Raw genomic sequence first — 18,433 nt, 5'->3', positions numbered from 1 at the left:
TATGACTGGGGAGGGCCAATGACCAAAAAATGTGCTCATAGAATCATAGATTAGGGTTAGAAGAGACCTCAGGAGGTCATCTAGTCCAACCCCCTGCTCAAAGCAAAACCAACACCAACTAAATCATCCCAGCCAGGGCTTTGTCAAGCCGGGCCTTAAAAACCTCTAAGGATGGAGATTTCACCACCTCCCTAGGTAACCCATTCCAGTGCTTCACCACACTCCTAGTGAAATAGTGTTTCCTAATATCCAACCTAGACCTCCCCCACTGCAACTGTCCCTAAATAATTAATAAATTTGTTGCCTTTGCTGATGGCAGTCAGCAACCAGAGCCATTACTTATTTTGGGCAGAGTTCTGCCTGACAGGCACAGCCGTGAGCAGTGCAGAACAGCCCATGGGAGGGATCTCTCCAGTGCATGGGGGGCAATAAGTCTGCCCACTGACTTGTCTGTTAGGCTGGTAAGAACATAAGAATGGCCATACTAGGTCAGACCAAAGGTCCATCCAGCCCAGTATCTTGGTACAGTAGACATCTTTCTCTGTGCCCTGCCATCTCTGCTGGGTGCTGGGGGAGGCACCCCTCTGCCTCCTTTGGAGTGGTTTGGGGCTCTAGGCAGGGAGGAGCAGTCAGCTCCAGCATCTGAGTGAGCATAGGAACTACAATTAGTCCAGGTTACTGTGTGAAGTAGGGTAAGTGTGCGGTGACTTCTTGGGCCTCCTCCCCCCACCCTGCCTTGTGTATCCACGAAGAAGATGGGCACAATCTGGCCCTCTGTCTTTATTTCTTAAATCAATCAAAAACCTGCCATCCAGTAATTCTCTTCAAAACAACACAGCTCAGGCCTCAGTAGGACTCCTTTTAAAACGTGTGGGGGTAAAACACAAAAGAGGTGACATATTTCTCCTTGGGGTTAACTGCATCAGAGGGATGAAGTGAGCTGTAGCTCACGAAAGCTTATGCTCTAATAAATTTGTTAGTCTCTAAGGTGCCACAAGTACTCCTTTTCTTTTTGCGAATACAGACTAACACGGCTGCTACTCTGAAACCTGTTTACTGTTGTGGTTCAGGTCTGATTTAATCCATTGGTGAGTATAGCCTGGACAAAGTTCCAATTAACTTGGTTTGGGCTTTTTAATCAGAAGGGTATGGTAAACTGAACTGAAACTTTCACAGGCAGCAACAACACATCACCTCGACAGTCCAGAATGGGAGAGAGCAGGGGCTGACAGGACTGCCATTTCTGCTGGATGAGTGCTACACAATCACGTTTCACATGGGGAGCTGGCATGTAATTTCTGCTGTGAATTAGACACTAGAGAAAAACTAAAGCCGTCCAGTGCTAGGCAGGAGGTCAAACTAGCTGATCTAATGGCCCCTTCTGACCTTGAAAAAAAAAAAATCTATTAATGCACGGAGGTTTCCGTAGTTTTGATGAAATCTCAGTTATAGAAAGAATAACAGTTTTACAACAAAGTTCTCGTTTGAATATTTGCTACTACCACCAAGATCTGCACCTGCGGCGGCACCACCCGGGCCCACGCGCTAGGCTTCAAGGCGCACCACAGCGGCCCTCCTACTCGTCGCGGCGTAGCCCCCGCGGCTCTCATTGCCGGCGACGGCCGGGTGTGGGCCTGATGCTCCAGCGCCATCCATTTTCAGGGCTAGTTTATTCAGCAGGTGAGTTACAACATTATGTGTAGGAAATGTGAGTGAGACTATTTACTTTCAGTACATGGTTTAGAACAACTAATAAGCTAAAGCTTCAATTCATAACTTGGCTAGACACCAAAAAGCATGGACTCAATAGAGACATGGGTTTTATGTCTGATTGCAACAATCTGTAACCCTCTTTGTAACTCTCCTTTGTCCTAAGAAAAGCAGTACTTGTGGCACCTTAGAGACTAACAAATTTATTTGAGCATAAGCTTTCATGATGCATCCGATGAAGTGAGCTGTAGCTCACGAAAGCTTATGCTCAAATAAATTTGTTAGTCTCTAAGGTGCCACAAGTACTCCTTTTCTTTTTGCGAATACAGACTAACACGGCTGCTACTCTGAAACCTCTCCTTTGTCCTATGACTGCAGAAGTGTTAATGGCCCACTTCATTTTTTGCAACCTGTTAACTCCTTATGCTTAACAATCTGTTCTACTTTGTATTTAGCTGTGACACTCTCATTATCTTTCCCAGTCCTGAAGAAGAGCTCTGTGGAGCATGAAAGCTTGTCTCTTTCATTGACTGAAATTAGTCCAATAAAATAGTGATTCTCAAACAAGAGTGCGGGGCCCCCTGGGGAGTGGCGAGCAGGTTTCATGGGGGCCGCCAAGCAGGGCTAGCATTAGATTCACTGGGGCCCAGGATAGAAAGCCAAAGCCCTCCTGCACGGGCAGGGCCATCCTTAGGATTTATGGGGCCCTAAGCAGTATTATTAAACTGGGGCCTCTATGCCCGACGGCAGCCCAGGGGAGGGACGAAGCAGCAAAGGATACCAAGCTGCCTCGTCTGCCTCACGGCGGCAGAGAGTCTCAGCTCCCCGCAGAGACCCCCGGACTCTCTCCCCCATGCAGAATGCGTGGTGCCAGCTCATTCGGCTCTGTGAATACGGCCCCTGCCTAAGGAGGCTGCAGCACAGGCTGGTTGTGCGGGAGCCGACCCACTCTTACCTGCTGTCAAGGGCGGTGGGTGAAGCTGCCGCTTGGGAAGGTTAGCTCCCCAGCCCACCTGTGGACCTGCCCATTCTCCACCCCTGCTCTGCCCCAGGCTCCGCCCGCTCCCCACTGTCTCCCTAGTCTCTTCCCTTCCCTCCCTGCTCATCCCCTTCCAGCCAAATCCTTGAGCCCACATGAAGCAAATGACATTTGAAAAACCACTCTTCTGCAATTTCTTTCTAAAGAAAATGGAGCTTGTTTTCCACTGCATGCCAGAAGAAGACGACTGGAGATGCAGAAGGTACCTAATTAAAAGCACTAAACTTGGAAATAAAAAATGTCATTCATGGGGTTTTTTTTATATACCCTGAAGTTTGTCAGAGATTTATTTGCAAAAACTTTGTAGTAAGGGCAAGTCAGCTGTCCTACTGAATACAACATTAAATATTATGGAATACATGATGCAGCTGTTCTCTGTTTTACATTTTCTTAATCAGTAGTTCTAAGATGGTTTCATATTCTAAATGTACTGTTAAGCCTTCATAAAGTAATCATTCCAGATTACTACATATTTAACTCACTGAAACAAAGACATTATTTTAACTTAATCAGTCACAGAGGTTTAGTGTGTTCCTAACAATGCTCATTGCTTTTAGAAAAAGGGAACACTAATTTACTTTGTGGGATCTCCATAACAACAGACATGTTTATGAAATTTCACCAACTTTAAAAAATATGTTTCCAAAGATTTTAGGCATAACAAAGGATTTTATATCTTACTAAGGTATTGATTTTGCTAGAGGATTTCTCTTAAAACCAGTTCATCAAATAGTCAGAAGTAAAGAAAGGGAAACTCGTTTGTTCAGCTATCTGGCAGGAAAGAGGTGTTGTCCCTTTAAGGGATCTCTTCAACAGGGGGTGAAGGGAGAAAGGGATGGACAAAAAGGACAGGAAGACTTTGGAAGAAAGTTTTTTGTACTATAGTAATTAAAATTAAAATGTGTACTTTAGATAAGGGTGGTCCTTTGAAGGATTTATTTAAAAACGATATGTCTAAAGATCCAAGCATTTAAGGCTAAAGATGAATACCCAGATTGTGCATGTAAAAATCTATGCAAGGATTTTTTTTAGAGATGTGATTTTATCATCTTCAGCAACACACTAATGAAATATTTGTAAAGCAAATTTTAAACTAAGGTCCTGTAGACTAATATGTTATGAGTAAATATTACAGTAATGCACAACTGTTTTTGTCAGTAAATTCAGAAACTAACAGTATATACCTGGGGGTTGGAAAATGCCTGTTTCATAGATATTAAGGTCAGAAGGGACCATTATGATCATCTAGTCTGACCTCCTGCACAACGCAGGCCACAGAATCTCACCCACCCACTCCTACAAAAAACCTCACCTTCATTACTACTTGAATGGCTCTTTAACAGGTTCAATGATGTACTAATAGGTCTGGCAGGCTGGAAGGCTTTTTCACTTTTAAGTTACTAGATCCTCTCCAGAGGAAGAGTCACTAGGCTGCAGCAGCTAGCGGTGGGAGCTTGCAGGAAGGGTCAGAACAGGGATAGGAAAAGCGGGAGGGTGGACACTAAGCCCCAGGGGTGCCCCAAATTTTTGGGTGTCCTACGCAACCACATATCCTGCAACCGCATATGCTGCGTATGCCTAAGGAAGGCCCTGCGCATGAGGCTGAAGCCCAGGGCCCTGAGCCCCACCATCCAAGGCTGAAGCCAAAGCCTGAGCAATGTAGCTTCATGGGAGCCCCTGTGGCATGGGGCCCCAGACAATTGCCCTGCTTGCTATCCCCTAACATAGGTCCTGGCTTTAATATGCAGAAAACCAATTATTGTGGCACATGTGGGCCATGGAGTTTTTATAGCATCTTGTGGGGCCTAAGAAAGGAAAAGGTTGAGAACCTCTGCAATTAAAAGACATGAGGTCACACAACTTGTCTTTCTAATAGGTAAAAAGTCACCAAAGAGACAACTCGCCCTACTACAGTACCTTTTGGACCATCGATAGCAGACCCTTCCTTGCCCACAGCAGTTCAGACCGGGTATTCTGTGGCCCCCAGATCTTTTCATGATCATACCTTCTCTGAAACAAATGTAAAGATGAAAAATAAATAGTAAATTTGATACATGCATACACAGCTTATTAATTATGCCTAGGTGAAGCTATATGGACTGGAGGAATTTGACCTGGAGGTACATAGGCTATGTCAAACACAGTACTGTGACACCTGTCTGACCCCTTTCACCTCAGTGGGGTGGCATGGGCAGAATGGAGCAGAATGGATCACCTCCCTCTCATTTTCTATTGCCAGGTCATCTCTCTTATTCGCCTTGCATCTCAGACATTTCATCCGCCTCCCAAGCAGTGGGTGACTTGAACCTAACTCTACTGTACATCCAGCAAATGAACTGAACCCATAGTCACAGCAGTGGTATTGTAATAAATATCACGCCAGCAATAAGAAGGGCTAAGGGTAAAGTCTCCACTTACAAATGAACTGAGGGCAAAGAGGCATCTAGGGTGCAAACAAGGAACGAGCAGCACCAGGGAGGGGTTAGGGGGCAGAATAAAGGCCACAGAGGACTAGGTGGAGAGAAGATACATCCAATCTACCCTCCCACTTGGCAGGGAAAGCGAGAATCGCTTCTGTGCACAACAGGAATGAGTTAGAGCTAAGGGTTGCAGTGCAGACTGAAGCACTACAAGCTTAAGGACTGGTCTACACTGACACTTTACAGCGCTGCAACTTTCTCACTTAGGGGTGTGAAAATACACCCCCGGAGCACTGCAAGTTTCAGAGCTGTAATGTGCCAGTATAGCCAATGAGCGCATCAGCACTCAGCACTGGTAACTACACCCCTCGTGGTGGTGGGTTTTTTAGAGCGCTGGGAGAGCTCTCTCCCAGCACTATGCCCTGACTACACAAGCAGCACTTTATCGTTGCCAGTGAAGACGTGCCTTTAGTCTGAGAATGTCAACGTGGTGAAGAGCTCTTAAATCTGAGAGAGGGCCCAACACAGAGAAAGCTCCATCCTCCTTGCCCACTGTCAAGTCCTTCCCCGTTTATAACACTGGATATCTGGAATCATTGCATTTCAAACACCGAGGTCCCATCCAAATAACCTGAAGAAAAAATTTCACTACTGCCTGCGAGGCCGTTTACAAAAGCAACAGACACTTTTGGTAGTAACCAAAACAACACGGTTTCTATTTAATTGTGTTCAAAAGAAAGGAATTAAGTGTCAACCCCAGGCTCAAGGAAACTTTGGAAATGTTGAGAAGTTTAAAGAAAAAAATGGACCTTTCTTGATTTCAGGGCACTCTTTTCCTCTTGTAGTCATAGCCCATGGCTGACATGTCACCATCATACAGGAAATAAACTAACCAGTGATGTAAGCATGTTATGACAGGGACTGTACATTGCTCTGGTTGTTTGCATTGGGCCATATTATTACTTGGTGCAACTCCAGTCGATGACAGGATGAATTTGGCCCTGTGAGTCTGGCAATGAGATGTGTTTTGCCTTTTACAGTCATTATTATTTCCCAGAGCTGTAATGTCCTCTTGTGAATAATAATAGAAGATAAGATGTTCCCAAATTTATTGCTAGCTTGGCAGGAAAGCTACCAATTTGGACAGTCTCTCTTTATAAAATGATGCTCTTGATGAAATGTAACTCGCACAAAGAAATGAAATTCAACTTACATGCCCTTTGGTCCTAGATCATGGATAAATGACAGCTGACTTACACCAATGAATTCCATCTGGAAAATAAAAAGTTCCCCATTGTTTACATTTTGGACTCCCACCAATCAGTTTGCTTGGAAAAATAACATTGATAGCAAAAATAATTCATCAGCAGGAAAAAGTGGGAACACCTCTTTTAGGGCTCAATCCAAAACCCATTGAAGTCAACAGAAATGTATGTGTTTTGGATCAGGCCTTTAATGAACATGACCAAAACAACCAAAATCAGATTTGATGGGGCATTATATGTGGTTATTTAGAGGATTGGGAAGGACCCATTGGAACCTTCACCGGTAGGTCACTGGTTCAAATTCAGTTTACGTCCGTAATGACAAAATTTACCATTGCTTGATAAGTGTCTGGTGACCTATGTGAACCGAGTTCGTAGACTCAGTTCAGTTTCCACTAGATGTGTGTCTGCCTCATGCCAGCTGGCTCCATCAAAAGGCCAGTGATTAAATGGACAGATAAAAATTGCTAATATAAACTGGAAGTCTGTTGTAATCTCATGTAAAATGTTTGGATTCATCAACTGACCCCAATTCAAAAAACTTTGAAGTTATCCAAAGAGATCACAGCAGAATATACAGATGAGCAGAAGTGTAGTCCTCTTGCCATTAGCAAACTAATGACAATGAGCTCCCTGTCTGCATTAAAATCTAGAACTAGACCTCTTCAAACCATCCAGGCTTTCTTGGCAGAGTAAGCCATTCCTGGCATAGATGCTGCTGCTTAGTCATCTCAGATCTAGTTAGCGTCAGATCTAGAGAGCGTCTCTAATCACAGGGTTGAAAGTGAGAGCAGAATCTGACCCACACGATACAGAACTAAACAGATTTCAGCTACTCTCCTTTGTCTGTATTGAGTTAATTAGCCAAAGTGCACAAACACGCAGAGGGAGGGAGCAGGAGGTGATTTTCTCATTTGATCTGGCAGCAAAGAGGCAAAAAGAAGAACTTAACTTTCTAATGAAATATGCTGCCATCCAGAGCCGAATGGGCTAAATTCAAATCTCAGATCCACATGCACAGCTGCAATTGACCTCAATGAGAAATAAATGGGAGCCACGTGCATCCAAGGTCAGAATGTATTCAGAAAAATACCACTGATAACGTCACTCCCCTCTTGCAATAGCTACACTCACCTCTTAGATCCAGAGCGAGTGGAGATGCAGAACTGGCAAAGGAGCACGGCCTTATCATGGTGAAAATCCCCATAGGGGCCAATACTACGTAAGGGTTTCATGGTTCCCTTGGCCGGGAACGCTGATCCCAAGCTTCAGAGCCACACTTTAGCTTTGCTCTGTGCCATATGGCAGAAAATGGCGATTTCCAAACCACAAATGAAATGAACAGAAGCGAATGGTTTGACACAACGCAGATCACAACAATCCTAGAGTCCGATTTTGCCACCCTCTCTCATGTGGAATAATAACTGTGAAGTAGTTACATTGAGTGAGACTACTCAGTGACAGGTTTCAGAGTAGCAGCCATGTTAGTCTGTATTCACAAAAAGAAAAGGAGTACTTGTGCCACAAGTACTCCTTTTCTTTTTGCGACTACTCAGTGAGACTACTCACAAACTGTAGGAAGTCTGACACAACATAACAGAGGGACAGATTTGGGCCCTTAGGGCTAGAATGAGCCTGTAGGCCTGGGTGTAACCGTGTCATTCTGGGAAGAGTCCCAGAAAGAAATTGCAACTCAGAGACACAGTTCCATTCCTGCCCTATTCTTTTGCCCTTGTGCAGCGGAGGGGAGAGTATTTTGCTACTGTTTTTTTTAAGGGCACAGCATAATCTCCCCTCCTAGCCAGGCAGCTCTGCTTTCCTCTCAGGCCTGTAGCTGCCATCTGGTCAATGAACTAACAAGAGATATGCAATTTTAGACTTGGTTTTGGTAAGTAGTGACATCACAGAAGAGCTAGTAGTAGGAAATAACCTTGGATCAGGTGATCACAAGTTGATTCAGTTTAAATTAAATGGAAGGATAATTAAAACCAGGTCATCAGCTATGTTTTTTTAAATTTCAAAAGGGCAAACTTTGGGAATTAAGGGAATGACTTAAAGAGGTCAACTGGAGCGAAGAGTTGAAAGACTTAAATGCAGAAGAGGCTTGGAATTTCTTCAAATCAACTATACGAAAACTGTCTGAAATTTGCACCCAAGCAAGTGGGAAAAAAACACTAGTAGGGAAAGACCCCAGACTCAGCTGAGGGCATTAGGAATAAGCAGAGAGCCTACAGAGAATGGAAAAGGGATAAAGAAAGCTACACCTTGGAGGTTAGAAAATGTAGGAATAAAGTGAGAATTGCTAAAAGTCAAGCTGAATTTAAAAAAATAAATAATAAGAGGTTTATTGGTTATATACATAGAAAGGGAATAAGGAAGGATGAGGTTAAGCCTGCTATGTAAAGTGGATGGGAAGGAGATTAAAGATAACCTAGGTATGGCCCAAAAATGAAATGCATACTTTACCTCAGTTTTTAATACAGATGATATATGGAACATGGGCATGAAGGTAGGAGGACTGATGGAAATGGAAATTACCACATCTGCGATGGCAGAAAAACTTTTTTTTTTTTAGAAGGGAAGTGTAGCAGACCTAATATACTTGGATGTCAGTAAAGCATTTGACAGGGTACCATATGGGAAATTACAAATTAAACTGGGATTGTTACAAGAATTGTAAGGTGGATAAGGAACTGGCTAAAGGGGAGAAAGCAACAGGTTGTGTTGAAAAGTGGATTATCGGACTGGAAGAAGGTTACTAGTGGAGGCTCTCAAGGATCCATCTTGGGATCAATCTTATTCAATATGTTTATTAATGACCTTGGCACAAGAAGTAGGAGTGTGATAATGAAATTTGCTGATGATACACAGTTGGGAGGCATTGTCAACACAGAGGAGGATCGGAATATTATACAGGGAGATCTGGATGATCTTGAAGACTGGAGTGACAGAAATGGGATGAAATTTAATAGTGCAAAGTGCAAGGTCATGCACTTCGGGTCTAATAATAAGGATTTTTGCTTCAGACTGGGGGCTCATCAGTTGGAAGAGACAGAGGAGGAATGCGACTTGGGTGTGTAGTGAATCACAGGATGACCATGAACCACCCATGTGATACAGCTGCAAAAAAAATGCAAATACAATCCTACGATGTATTAGGCAAAGCATTTTCAGTAGAGATAATGTAGTATTAATGCCATTGTACTAGGCACTGGTAAGAATATTTGGAATACTCTGTACAATTCTCATCACGCATGTTCAAGAAAGATGAATTCAAACTGGAACAGGTGCAGAGAAGAGCTACTAGGATGATCCGGGGAGTGGAAGGCCTATTTTATGAGTGGAAGAGCTTGCCTGCTTAGTCTAGTAAAAAGAAGGCTGAGCGGGGATACGATTGCTCTATATAAAAAATACATGGGGGGAAGGGCTATAAACACAAGGGAGGGTGAAGAGTTATTTAAGCTAAAGAACAATGTTGGCAAAAGAACAAATGGATACAAACTGGGCATGAACAAATTCAGGCTGGAAATTAGAAGAAGGTTTTTAACCAACAGAGCAGTGAGGTTCTAGGACAGCCTTCCAATAGGAGCTGTGGGGGCAAACAATTTAGTTAGTTTTAAGAGAGAGCCAAATTCTTTAATAGGATTGTATATCGGGGTTGCTTGTGATGGTAGGGGGCAGGGCTTGTCAGCCCTGGGGCTCATCAGTCCTGGGGCTCATGTACAGTTTATGTCTTTTGGTCCTAAAAGCTCAGGCTTCAGGACTTTAGCCAGCCACCTGTAGAGGTCAGGAAGGGATTTCCCCGCCTTCTCTCCCTGCCATGTATTTTAGGATTGCTGTTGGCTTTTGTCTCCTTTTTTTGAAGCATCAGAGGTGGCTGCAGCTGGAGATGGGACACTGGACAGGGCAGACCTGTGCTCTGAGTAGCAATGAGCATTCTATTTCTCTCCCTCAGGTGCTTGGCTGGCTGGTTCTTGCTCACATGCTCAGCGTCTAACTGATCCTGATCTAACTGTGGGGGTCAGAAAGGAATTTCCACCTGGGCCAATTAGCAGTGACCTTGGGGGTTTTCAGCTTCCTCTGCAGCAACCAGGTACAGGTCACTTGCCAGGATTACCTGGGTATGTTTCACTTAACCAATTTCCTGCCATTGCAGGGGCTCAAGCACTGGTGCACCTCAGTCGCTCCTATTCTCTGTCTGTGTCACACAATCGTCTAGTCTCCTGCGGGTCTAATTCTGGTTGTTAGGTTTAGCGGGTGTTGGTGGCCTGTGATGTACATAGCCTTGGCAGAGTTTGATTTTTATAATTTTGACAGACAATATCAATGTTTATTTTAAGCATTTTTATATTTTTAATTATTTAAATTTTCACAGTTATGTGAAATTATGGAGGGCATCAGACAATTAGTGACAGCAGATGCTGAAATTAAAAAAGTTGAAGTTTTATAAATTATTAACTCAAATAGTCAACATCACATCCAAATATTCGAAGTAAATATCCTTCAATCAACAAATCGTACTTACTTTTACTATTCATTTGCTAATCCATTTTAACAAGTCTAATTCAAAAGGCTGCATTTTGACTCTGATAAGTTATCAAGCAGCCCTATTCTTATTTTATCTATCTGTATATTACAATTATTATTGGTGGAAATATTTCTTCATCGGTTTGCATTTTTGTTTGAAATTGATGTGTACCAACATACACCAATACAAATCTAATCCTTCCAAACCAAGATATGCAGGTTGTCAGATTAGATGATCTGACTTTAAACTCTATGATTCTATGCTCAGGGCTACCACAGCCACAGAGATGAGCCAAAGGGCTCCTATTCTCATGCATGGCCATGTAGCCCAAGGACACAAACTAGCTCTTAGTAGAAGCCGGTATTTGTATACATGATTTCCTGCTTTTCCTATGATTTTGTCATTTTTATGAAGCAAAGAGTGCTAATTATTTCATGGTTTTGTTCACAAGGTTTTGAATTCACAAATTCTTGCTATCTGTCCTGGGTAAGGAAGAAGAAACAGGTTCTGCCATCTGTGAATAGTCCATTCTTTTCTATGGGCGAAATTCGGCACAGCCTGTGCAAGGCCTATGTACCATTTAAAGCCTTTTACATGGTGCTTAAGTTGGGCCTCAGGCAGTCTCAGCTCTGGGGACAAATGTTCAGCTTCTTGGAAGGTACAGAGGACCCAACCTCTGATAATCAGGCCCCTTAAGGCCTCTCAGATTGGGCACCCAAATACCAAAGCACATAAAATCACTAGCCACTTTTGAAAATCTTGGCCATTTACTCTGAAAAGTAACTAGGTAGTTGTTTGGGGAACATTTAGTAATGAGAACGTGAGAGACTAACTGTGCTCAAAGAAGGAAAAGAAAAACAGGTACGTAGGAGAAATTACCACTCAGATGGAAATGTAACAGTTTATTTGCTTAACTTTATTGCCTAGAACTGTCAGATCAAAGGCAAATATTGTTCAACATTGTAGCTGACAGTCCCCTCCACCCAACCAGTCCTTAAAATGGTGTCCATGGTAACACAAACACAGAACCACATTCCTCTCTGACAGGTCTGCTCCTGATGGTAGCCAAATACGAATGCCATATGAGATCCTTCAGGACAAACTCAGCCCTTAGATAGGTCTGTATGTGCACAATGTCAAATGAAATCCTATGTCCTGTGAGAGCATCAGAAGGCAAAGCTTGGCCTTTTGGACCCAGTTTTACTCCTGTGCTTCTTTTTATGCACGTGAGTAGTCACACTGGACTTCAATTAGATTATTCAAATACGTAAAACTAAGCAGGTAAGTGTTTGCAGGATTGAGACTTCAATATGGAAAAATCCTGTAGATTACAGGAAATGTTATTTAATGGAATGAAAAAATATGATTAGGTGATATCATTATCAATTTTATTATTTTGTTAAATACTTTTACTGATACAGTGCCTTTAATCTGAGGATCTCGTAATTCACAAAGAAAACTGAAATAGAGGGTAGTAGGAGAGCAGTACCCTTTCGTCTCCTTTACATTTGAATTCTTACACTACCCAGCTGTTGTTGTGGTGACCCAACATCTCACTCAAGTTTCACAGTGATCTGCATCAAAATATTTTAACTCTGAGATGGGGGACTGAAACCTGTGAAGTTTCAATGATATTGTAACCGGGGAGGGGGGGGGAGGTGGGAACAGACATGGGAGATCAGCTGAAGAGCAAATGAGCTATGAAAAATGAAACAACAGCTGCAAGGTGGAGTCACGAGACATTTTAACCATCTTTTTTTCCCTCTGCTGAACCAAGCACTTATGATATATTTAAGCAAGATTTTAAGAAAGATTGTTCAGATGACATTGCCTTTTTAAGTAGGGCTCAGCAGTTCCAAAGACTGTTTTTCATTGCAGCTCTAGTTTTTTTAAAAAATGATAAAACAAATAGTTCACTTGTAGCTCTGGCAACATAATAATACACTACATCACCAGTGCTCAGAATAACATTGTTCTAGGACAGTGTTCCAATTTTATCATACACAGAAAAATTGCTTTATACTAAATGCACATGTAAACATTATTCCTGTTTGCTACAATTCCATGTTCAAAAGCCCCAGTCCTGTAATCAGATCTGGCAGTGTGGGGCTCTGCATTGCTGCAGGGGTCTGTCCTAGCAAATCTAATTGCAGGATAAGAGCCTTAAATAGCAATCATAGCTGGGTGCATGAAGTGTTCTTTAATTGTATAGCTGTGAAACTCATTCAAGGCTTATCTTGTTGCACTGCTTTAATTTGAAGTACAATTTTAAACTGATTTTGTAAAGCCAGTGCAAAAGGCTGCATGGACACTTGCTGGTTTAAACTAGGGTTATTTTGGAATCTTTTAACTATCAAGCTCATATATGTCCTGATCCAAAGGCAATTAAAATCAATGGAGTCTTTCCATTTAACTTCAGATCAAGCCCATAGAAACGGCTTTACAAGGTATTTGGGCCACACTTGCCCAACTGCCCCAATTCCCTGTATCTGATTATCATAACAGGCAATGTTAACTATACCCTCAACTAGCTGCCAGCTCCATGTCTAATACCCTGCCACAACAGCAAACACACAAATATTCCATTAAGAAAAATTTGAGGAGACGGTTATAAACTTTCCCACTTAGGGTTACATAGTCAAAGAGCACAGCCCTTGTTACATCACTAAACAATGTTTAGGGGCATGCTATTTTCTAGTTTGTGGGGAAAACATTTAGACATGAATTGTACATTCAACACATTATGTAAGTCCCTTTACATCCCACAGTGCCTCATAGCCCTGGACTCCTCAACAAGGGTGAAAAGAGCTAGAAGTTAGGTTTGCCAAGGTCATCCAAGCTAAGCCAATTATATACAAATGAACGAAACACACAAGCCACAAATACAAAATAAAAACATAGCCAGAATGAATGGAATTGTCCAGATCAGTTGTTAAAATGCCTCTAGGGGACTGGATTAGCAGAAAGAGGATCCTCACAAGATTCAGGGGGCAATCAATCACTTGGGTCATCTGGCCTTTATGAATCACTCAAGTTAGTCCCGTGCCTGAACTTGCAAAGAATTCAGCTGGAGACATCTACAAGCCAAAGATCTATCTGGACCTCAGCCTGAGGATTTGCAGAGCCTAACACACAGGAGCCAAAATTTACGCTGGCAGCAAAACAAGCAGCACATCCCTCCGTTTTCAACTGACGGATCTTTTGAACAGCAACACACCCATCTATTGTAAGAAGGACAGAAGCTAGCCCACGATGAACATCAGAAATCTGCAGCTTTGTCTCTGGTCTGAGAATTATCATCTTAAATAAATGAATAAATGTTTTGTTCCCAGCATCTCTCTTTCCCCATCATCTGCACCACCTGTTGCACTAAGCAGTGCAGCTAACATCACAAGGCAAGTTCTCACTGAGTGCTTCGCAGAAGTCAAATCCATTGAAAGCCAGCCAATGCTCTAAGAATGTACGTACAGAACAATATCTGTCTCTGCTGGCCAGGGACAGAATGGAGCTGTGATGTTGCACTCCATATGTTTTATGGAAATATGCTTATGAGTGTGAATATAATGTAACTGGAATATGCTTTATGCAAAAGGTCTCTTGTAACGTATTGTAACAAAGTTATAAACTATTGAATATATTCCTTCTATTTGTATGCATGTATCATTCTTGTATCTGAAGCTAGAAATATGAACAGGTTTCAGAGTAGCAGCCGTGTTAGTCTGTATTCGCAAAAAGAAAAGGAGTACTTGTGGCACCTTAGAGACCAACAAACTCACTAGAGCATAAGCCCTCGTGAGCCACAGCTCACTTCATCGGATGCATTTGGTGGAAAAAAGAAATATGAAGTACAACTCTGAGGTCCTATTGTAATTATGCAAAGTGTGGATGATTAATGGTGGTTTAGAATCTTGATGGTTCACATTGACTAGGACAATTGGTTGTAAATGGTTTATTTACCTGCAAGCCCTCCTGTGTACCTGTGGGCCAACCCAGGAAGAATGGAGACTAGGGGGTCTTACAGTGACATGTGACTATGTCACATGCTATTGGAATCCATTTTAATCCTTGTACTTTTCCACTGATAAGGCGGGGGTGAGGACAAGCACAGACAAAAGATTCCCGCCTTGTGTCAAAGCTATAAAAGGGGGTGTAGCAGGACAAAAGAAGCTGCCAGTCATGAGAAAACCCCTGCTTACCACCTGAGATGTCTTCTGGATATATAACAAAGACTATACTGGGGAAAGGATTGGGCCCAGACTAGGAAGGAGTCTGGGCTGTGAAAGAAGCTTATTGGAACATCTTTGAGGGTGAGATATTACCTGTAATCAGTTTCTTAATGTATTAGGCTTAGACTTGCATGTTTTGCTTTATTTTGCTTTGTGACTTACTTTGTTCTGGCTGTTATTACTTGAAACCACTTAAATCCTACTTTTTATACTTAATAAAATCACTTTTGTTTATTAATAAACGCAGAGTAAGTGATTAATACATGGGGGAGCAAACAGCTGTGCATCTCTTTCTATCAGTGATATAGAGGGCGAACAGTTTACTAATTTACCCTGTACAAGCTTTATACAGAGTAAAACAGATTTATTTGGAGTTTGGATCCCATTGGGAACTGGGTGTCTGGGTGCTGGAGACAGGTAACCTGCTGAGCTGTTTTTAGTTAAAAGTCTGCAGCTTTGAGGTTATGGACCAGACCTGGCTCTGTGTTGCAGCAGGCTAGCATGTCTGGCTCAACAAGGCAGGGTTCTGGAGTCCCAAGCTGGCAAGGAAAATGGACTCAGAGGTAATTTCAGCACATCAGGTGACAGTCCCAAGGGGATCTCTGTGACCGAACCCATCACAGGAGCTGGAATGGAAGAAGATGGGAGAGAGAAACACAGCTGCTCATGGTCCATAGGCTTTACCTGCAGAGGGCCCAGGGTGCAGATAATGCATGTTTAGTATTTTTTTTCCCCTAACATCCTGTTTCCAACCAGGACTTAATCAAGAATTCTCTGGCATTGTTAGATTAGTGGACAATATCAGAGAGATCTGACGAGGCAATGCCTGGACATGGGAGAGTGGCAAAATGGATCCAATGCCATATACTCTGAATTAAATCTCCCCCTCTCAGCATACACCACTGTCCACAACAGCAGAGCTTCTCTAAATGGCAGCCAGTTAATTTGAGGTGCAGATTTCCCACTGCAACATTAACATATTGGCCAACATGGGAGGGTATTTTTGCCCTGTATAACAGATACATTTGGTATGGGCAACATTGAAACAACAGTACATATAGTTAGCAGATGTACCCCCTTAAAGATGTAAAGTTTCTGTCTCATTTTAAAACCAAGTGTACTCAATTGTTTTGTCTTGTTCAGAAGGATAAACTGCCTATGCTTATTCAGTCAGTTCTGCAACAAACCAATTTTTGGTGATGATACAGAAGAGAAGTAATAAATCCTTTATGTGGGGTCAGAAGAAAGGGGAATAAATGGCCATGGCAGTGGAATGTTATTCACATATAGTTATGGCCTCTAAAGTCTCCTCCAACTAGCACGTGAGAAATGTGGACAGTCAATGAGGTGAAACTCCAAGAACATAACATGGCTTTCAAGAGACAAATTCTTGCACAATATGGGCCAAATTTTGGATAAAAATGAACAATCTGATTTCAATGAGGTTTCATAGGAAATGAGGGAACATATAGATTACCACATCCCTGTGGAGAGGATGAATTACTTGGGGAAGCCAGGGTGCCAAATTCTCCTCTTATTAACACCAACACGAACTTGCTGAAGTCAATGGGGTTGTCAGGGATATAAGCCAAAGCACAGTTTGGCCCTATGAGGTTAAATTCACAAGATTTCCAAAGTGAAGGTAACATCTGCCACATAGCAGAGACCCCAATTATTTAGGCATTTGAACCTCCAACCAAACATCTTAAATGCTATCCAGAACCAATCAGAACCCAGTCATATTACATGTGTAATGAGCTGTCTGCACAAGACAGCCCTTAACAAGCAGGTTGTCATAATGTGTTGTAGTTGTGACACCCCAATAGCTTGATAATATAGCATTTTATTTGGTTATAATCAGATTCACAAGGACGTTGGAGAAAATATTTGCCCTAATAAAAATGGCTGCAAAATGCTTTTAATGTACCTCAGAGTAAACAACAGGATGTATTTCTCTCAGTTAAGTACTTATACATGAAAAGAATATTCATTTGTTGCGTAAGCTATTGTACAGACTACTTACCGTTCCATGGTAGGTCCTGTACATGGGCATTTTTAAGATTTTTGTCAAGTAGTCTTCCAGTTGTTTCTACAATGCAAGCATGAAAATTTTAGATAGGATGTAGGGATTACTATAAAAATCTAATTATATAGCTACAGGAAGTAATTAAGAAAATCAAAAACAAGCCACCGCTTGAATGAAAAAAAAATAATACATATACACATGCATGTAGCACACCCTCCACTGCCCCACAATATCCTAGCAAAGGGGAAATAACTCAGAACTTAGCAGAGGGAGTGCTCCTTGAGGCAGTCTCTTCCACTTTCTGAGCAGGGACAATTTGGCTCTAAACTTGGCAGAGTTTCAGTTCACCAAGCAGAAGAATTTACCACTAGCAAAACAGAAGGCATGTGAACTTAGTCAGAACACAGCTCTGCAAACAAGCTGGCCCCCGATAGTGAAAGTCAGAAAAATCCCAAGAATAAAATGGACAGCACAACACGTCAACAGCCTCTCTTCTATCAGCACACCCGCATCTCTGAACAGAGTATTTAGAAGAAGGAAGGACATTTACTCTTCTACTAGAAAAATGTTCTTCTCGGACCATGTTCTCAGATGTGCGTGGCAGACTTGGCATCTGCCTCGCTTCTCCCCTTTTGACAGTTTGTCTTCTAACTGTGTGACTGGAAGAAAAAAAAATCCCAGATTATTTGTCTGATCAGTAGAACGTGAGCGCCTTTTCCTCTGACACAAAAGTCTTGACATTCTATTTAAAACTTTATTATAAAATGAGGGACAGGTAGCGAGAAAGATAAGGGTAGGCGTAAAATCGTCTAACAAATCACTGTGTACAAATCAATTCAAACTAAAATACAATGCAAAAAGCAGAGGATATTGGGCCAAATTCTCCTTTGATGCAAATGACCACAGATCCACTGACTTCAAATGAGTTTTGCCTATTTACGCAGAAAGGAATTTGGACCATGTTCTTGAACCATTATGTTTCATTAATCCTTATCCTTTCATATCTCTACCCTTACCAAAATCCTTACTATTGTTTCCTCTACTGCCCCTAGCTTCCTACAGTCTTCCCATACCAATCTCCAAACTATCCTTTTTTAATCACTCCACCACTCAGGCCTCTTTCCACAACTCTCTTTATGTTTGGAGCTCTGTCCCAGTCCTTGGGCCCAATCCTGCCAGCTCTGAGCACCTCATTAGAGTCACTGGGAAGAGGAACTGA

General features: G+C 42.2%; 1 protein-coding gene across 7 annotated transcripts in view; it reads right to left on the bottom strand.

The window, feature by feature from the left end:
• The window catches only part of PLD1 (phospholipase D1), a 125,772-nt gene that overhangs the window by 59,015 nt on the left and 48,324 nt on the right, over positions 1-18,433 (bottom strand). For all 7 annotated transcript variants that reach the window (XM_038416834.2, XM_043492206.1, XM_043492207.1 and 4 more), the window contains 4 exons: positions 17,765-17,873; positions 17,212-17,277; positions 6,383-6,441; positions 4,667-4,759 (listed from right to left, as the gene is read on the bottom strand). In XM_038416834.2, the coding sequence (XP_038272762.1) occupies positions 4,667-4,759; positions 6,383-6,441; positions 17,212-17,277; positions 17,765-17,873 (327 nt within the window). The remainder of the gene's footprint in view (positions 1-4,666; positions 4,760-6,382; positions 6,442-17,211; positions 17,278-17,764; positions 17,874-18,433) is intronic.

This window comes from Dermochelys coriacea, chromosome 9 (genome assembly GCF_009764565.3).
Source record: "Dermochelys coriacea isolate rDerCor1 chromosome 9, rDerCor1.pri.v4, whole genome shotgun sequence".
Lineage (NCBI taxonomy): Eukaryota > Metazoa > Chordata > Testudines > Dermochelyidae > Dermochelys > Dermochelys coriacea.
This window is presented reverse-complemented; position numbering and strand designations above follow the sequence as displayed.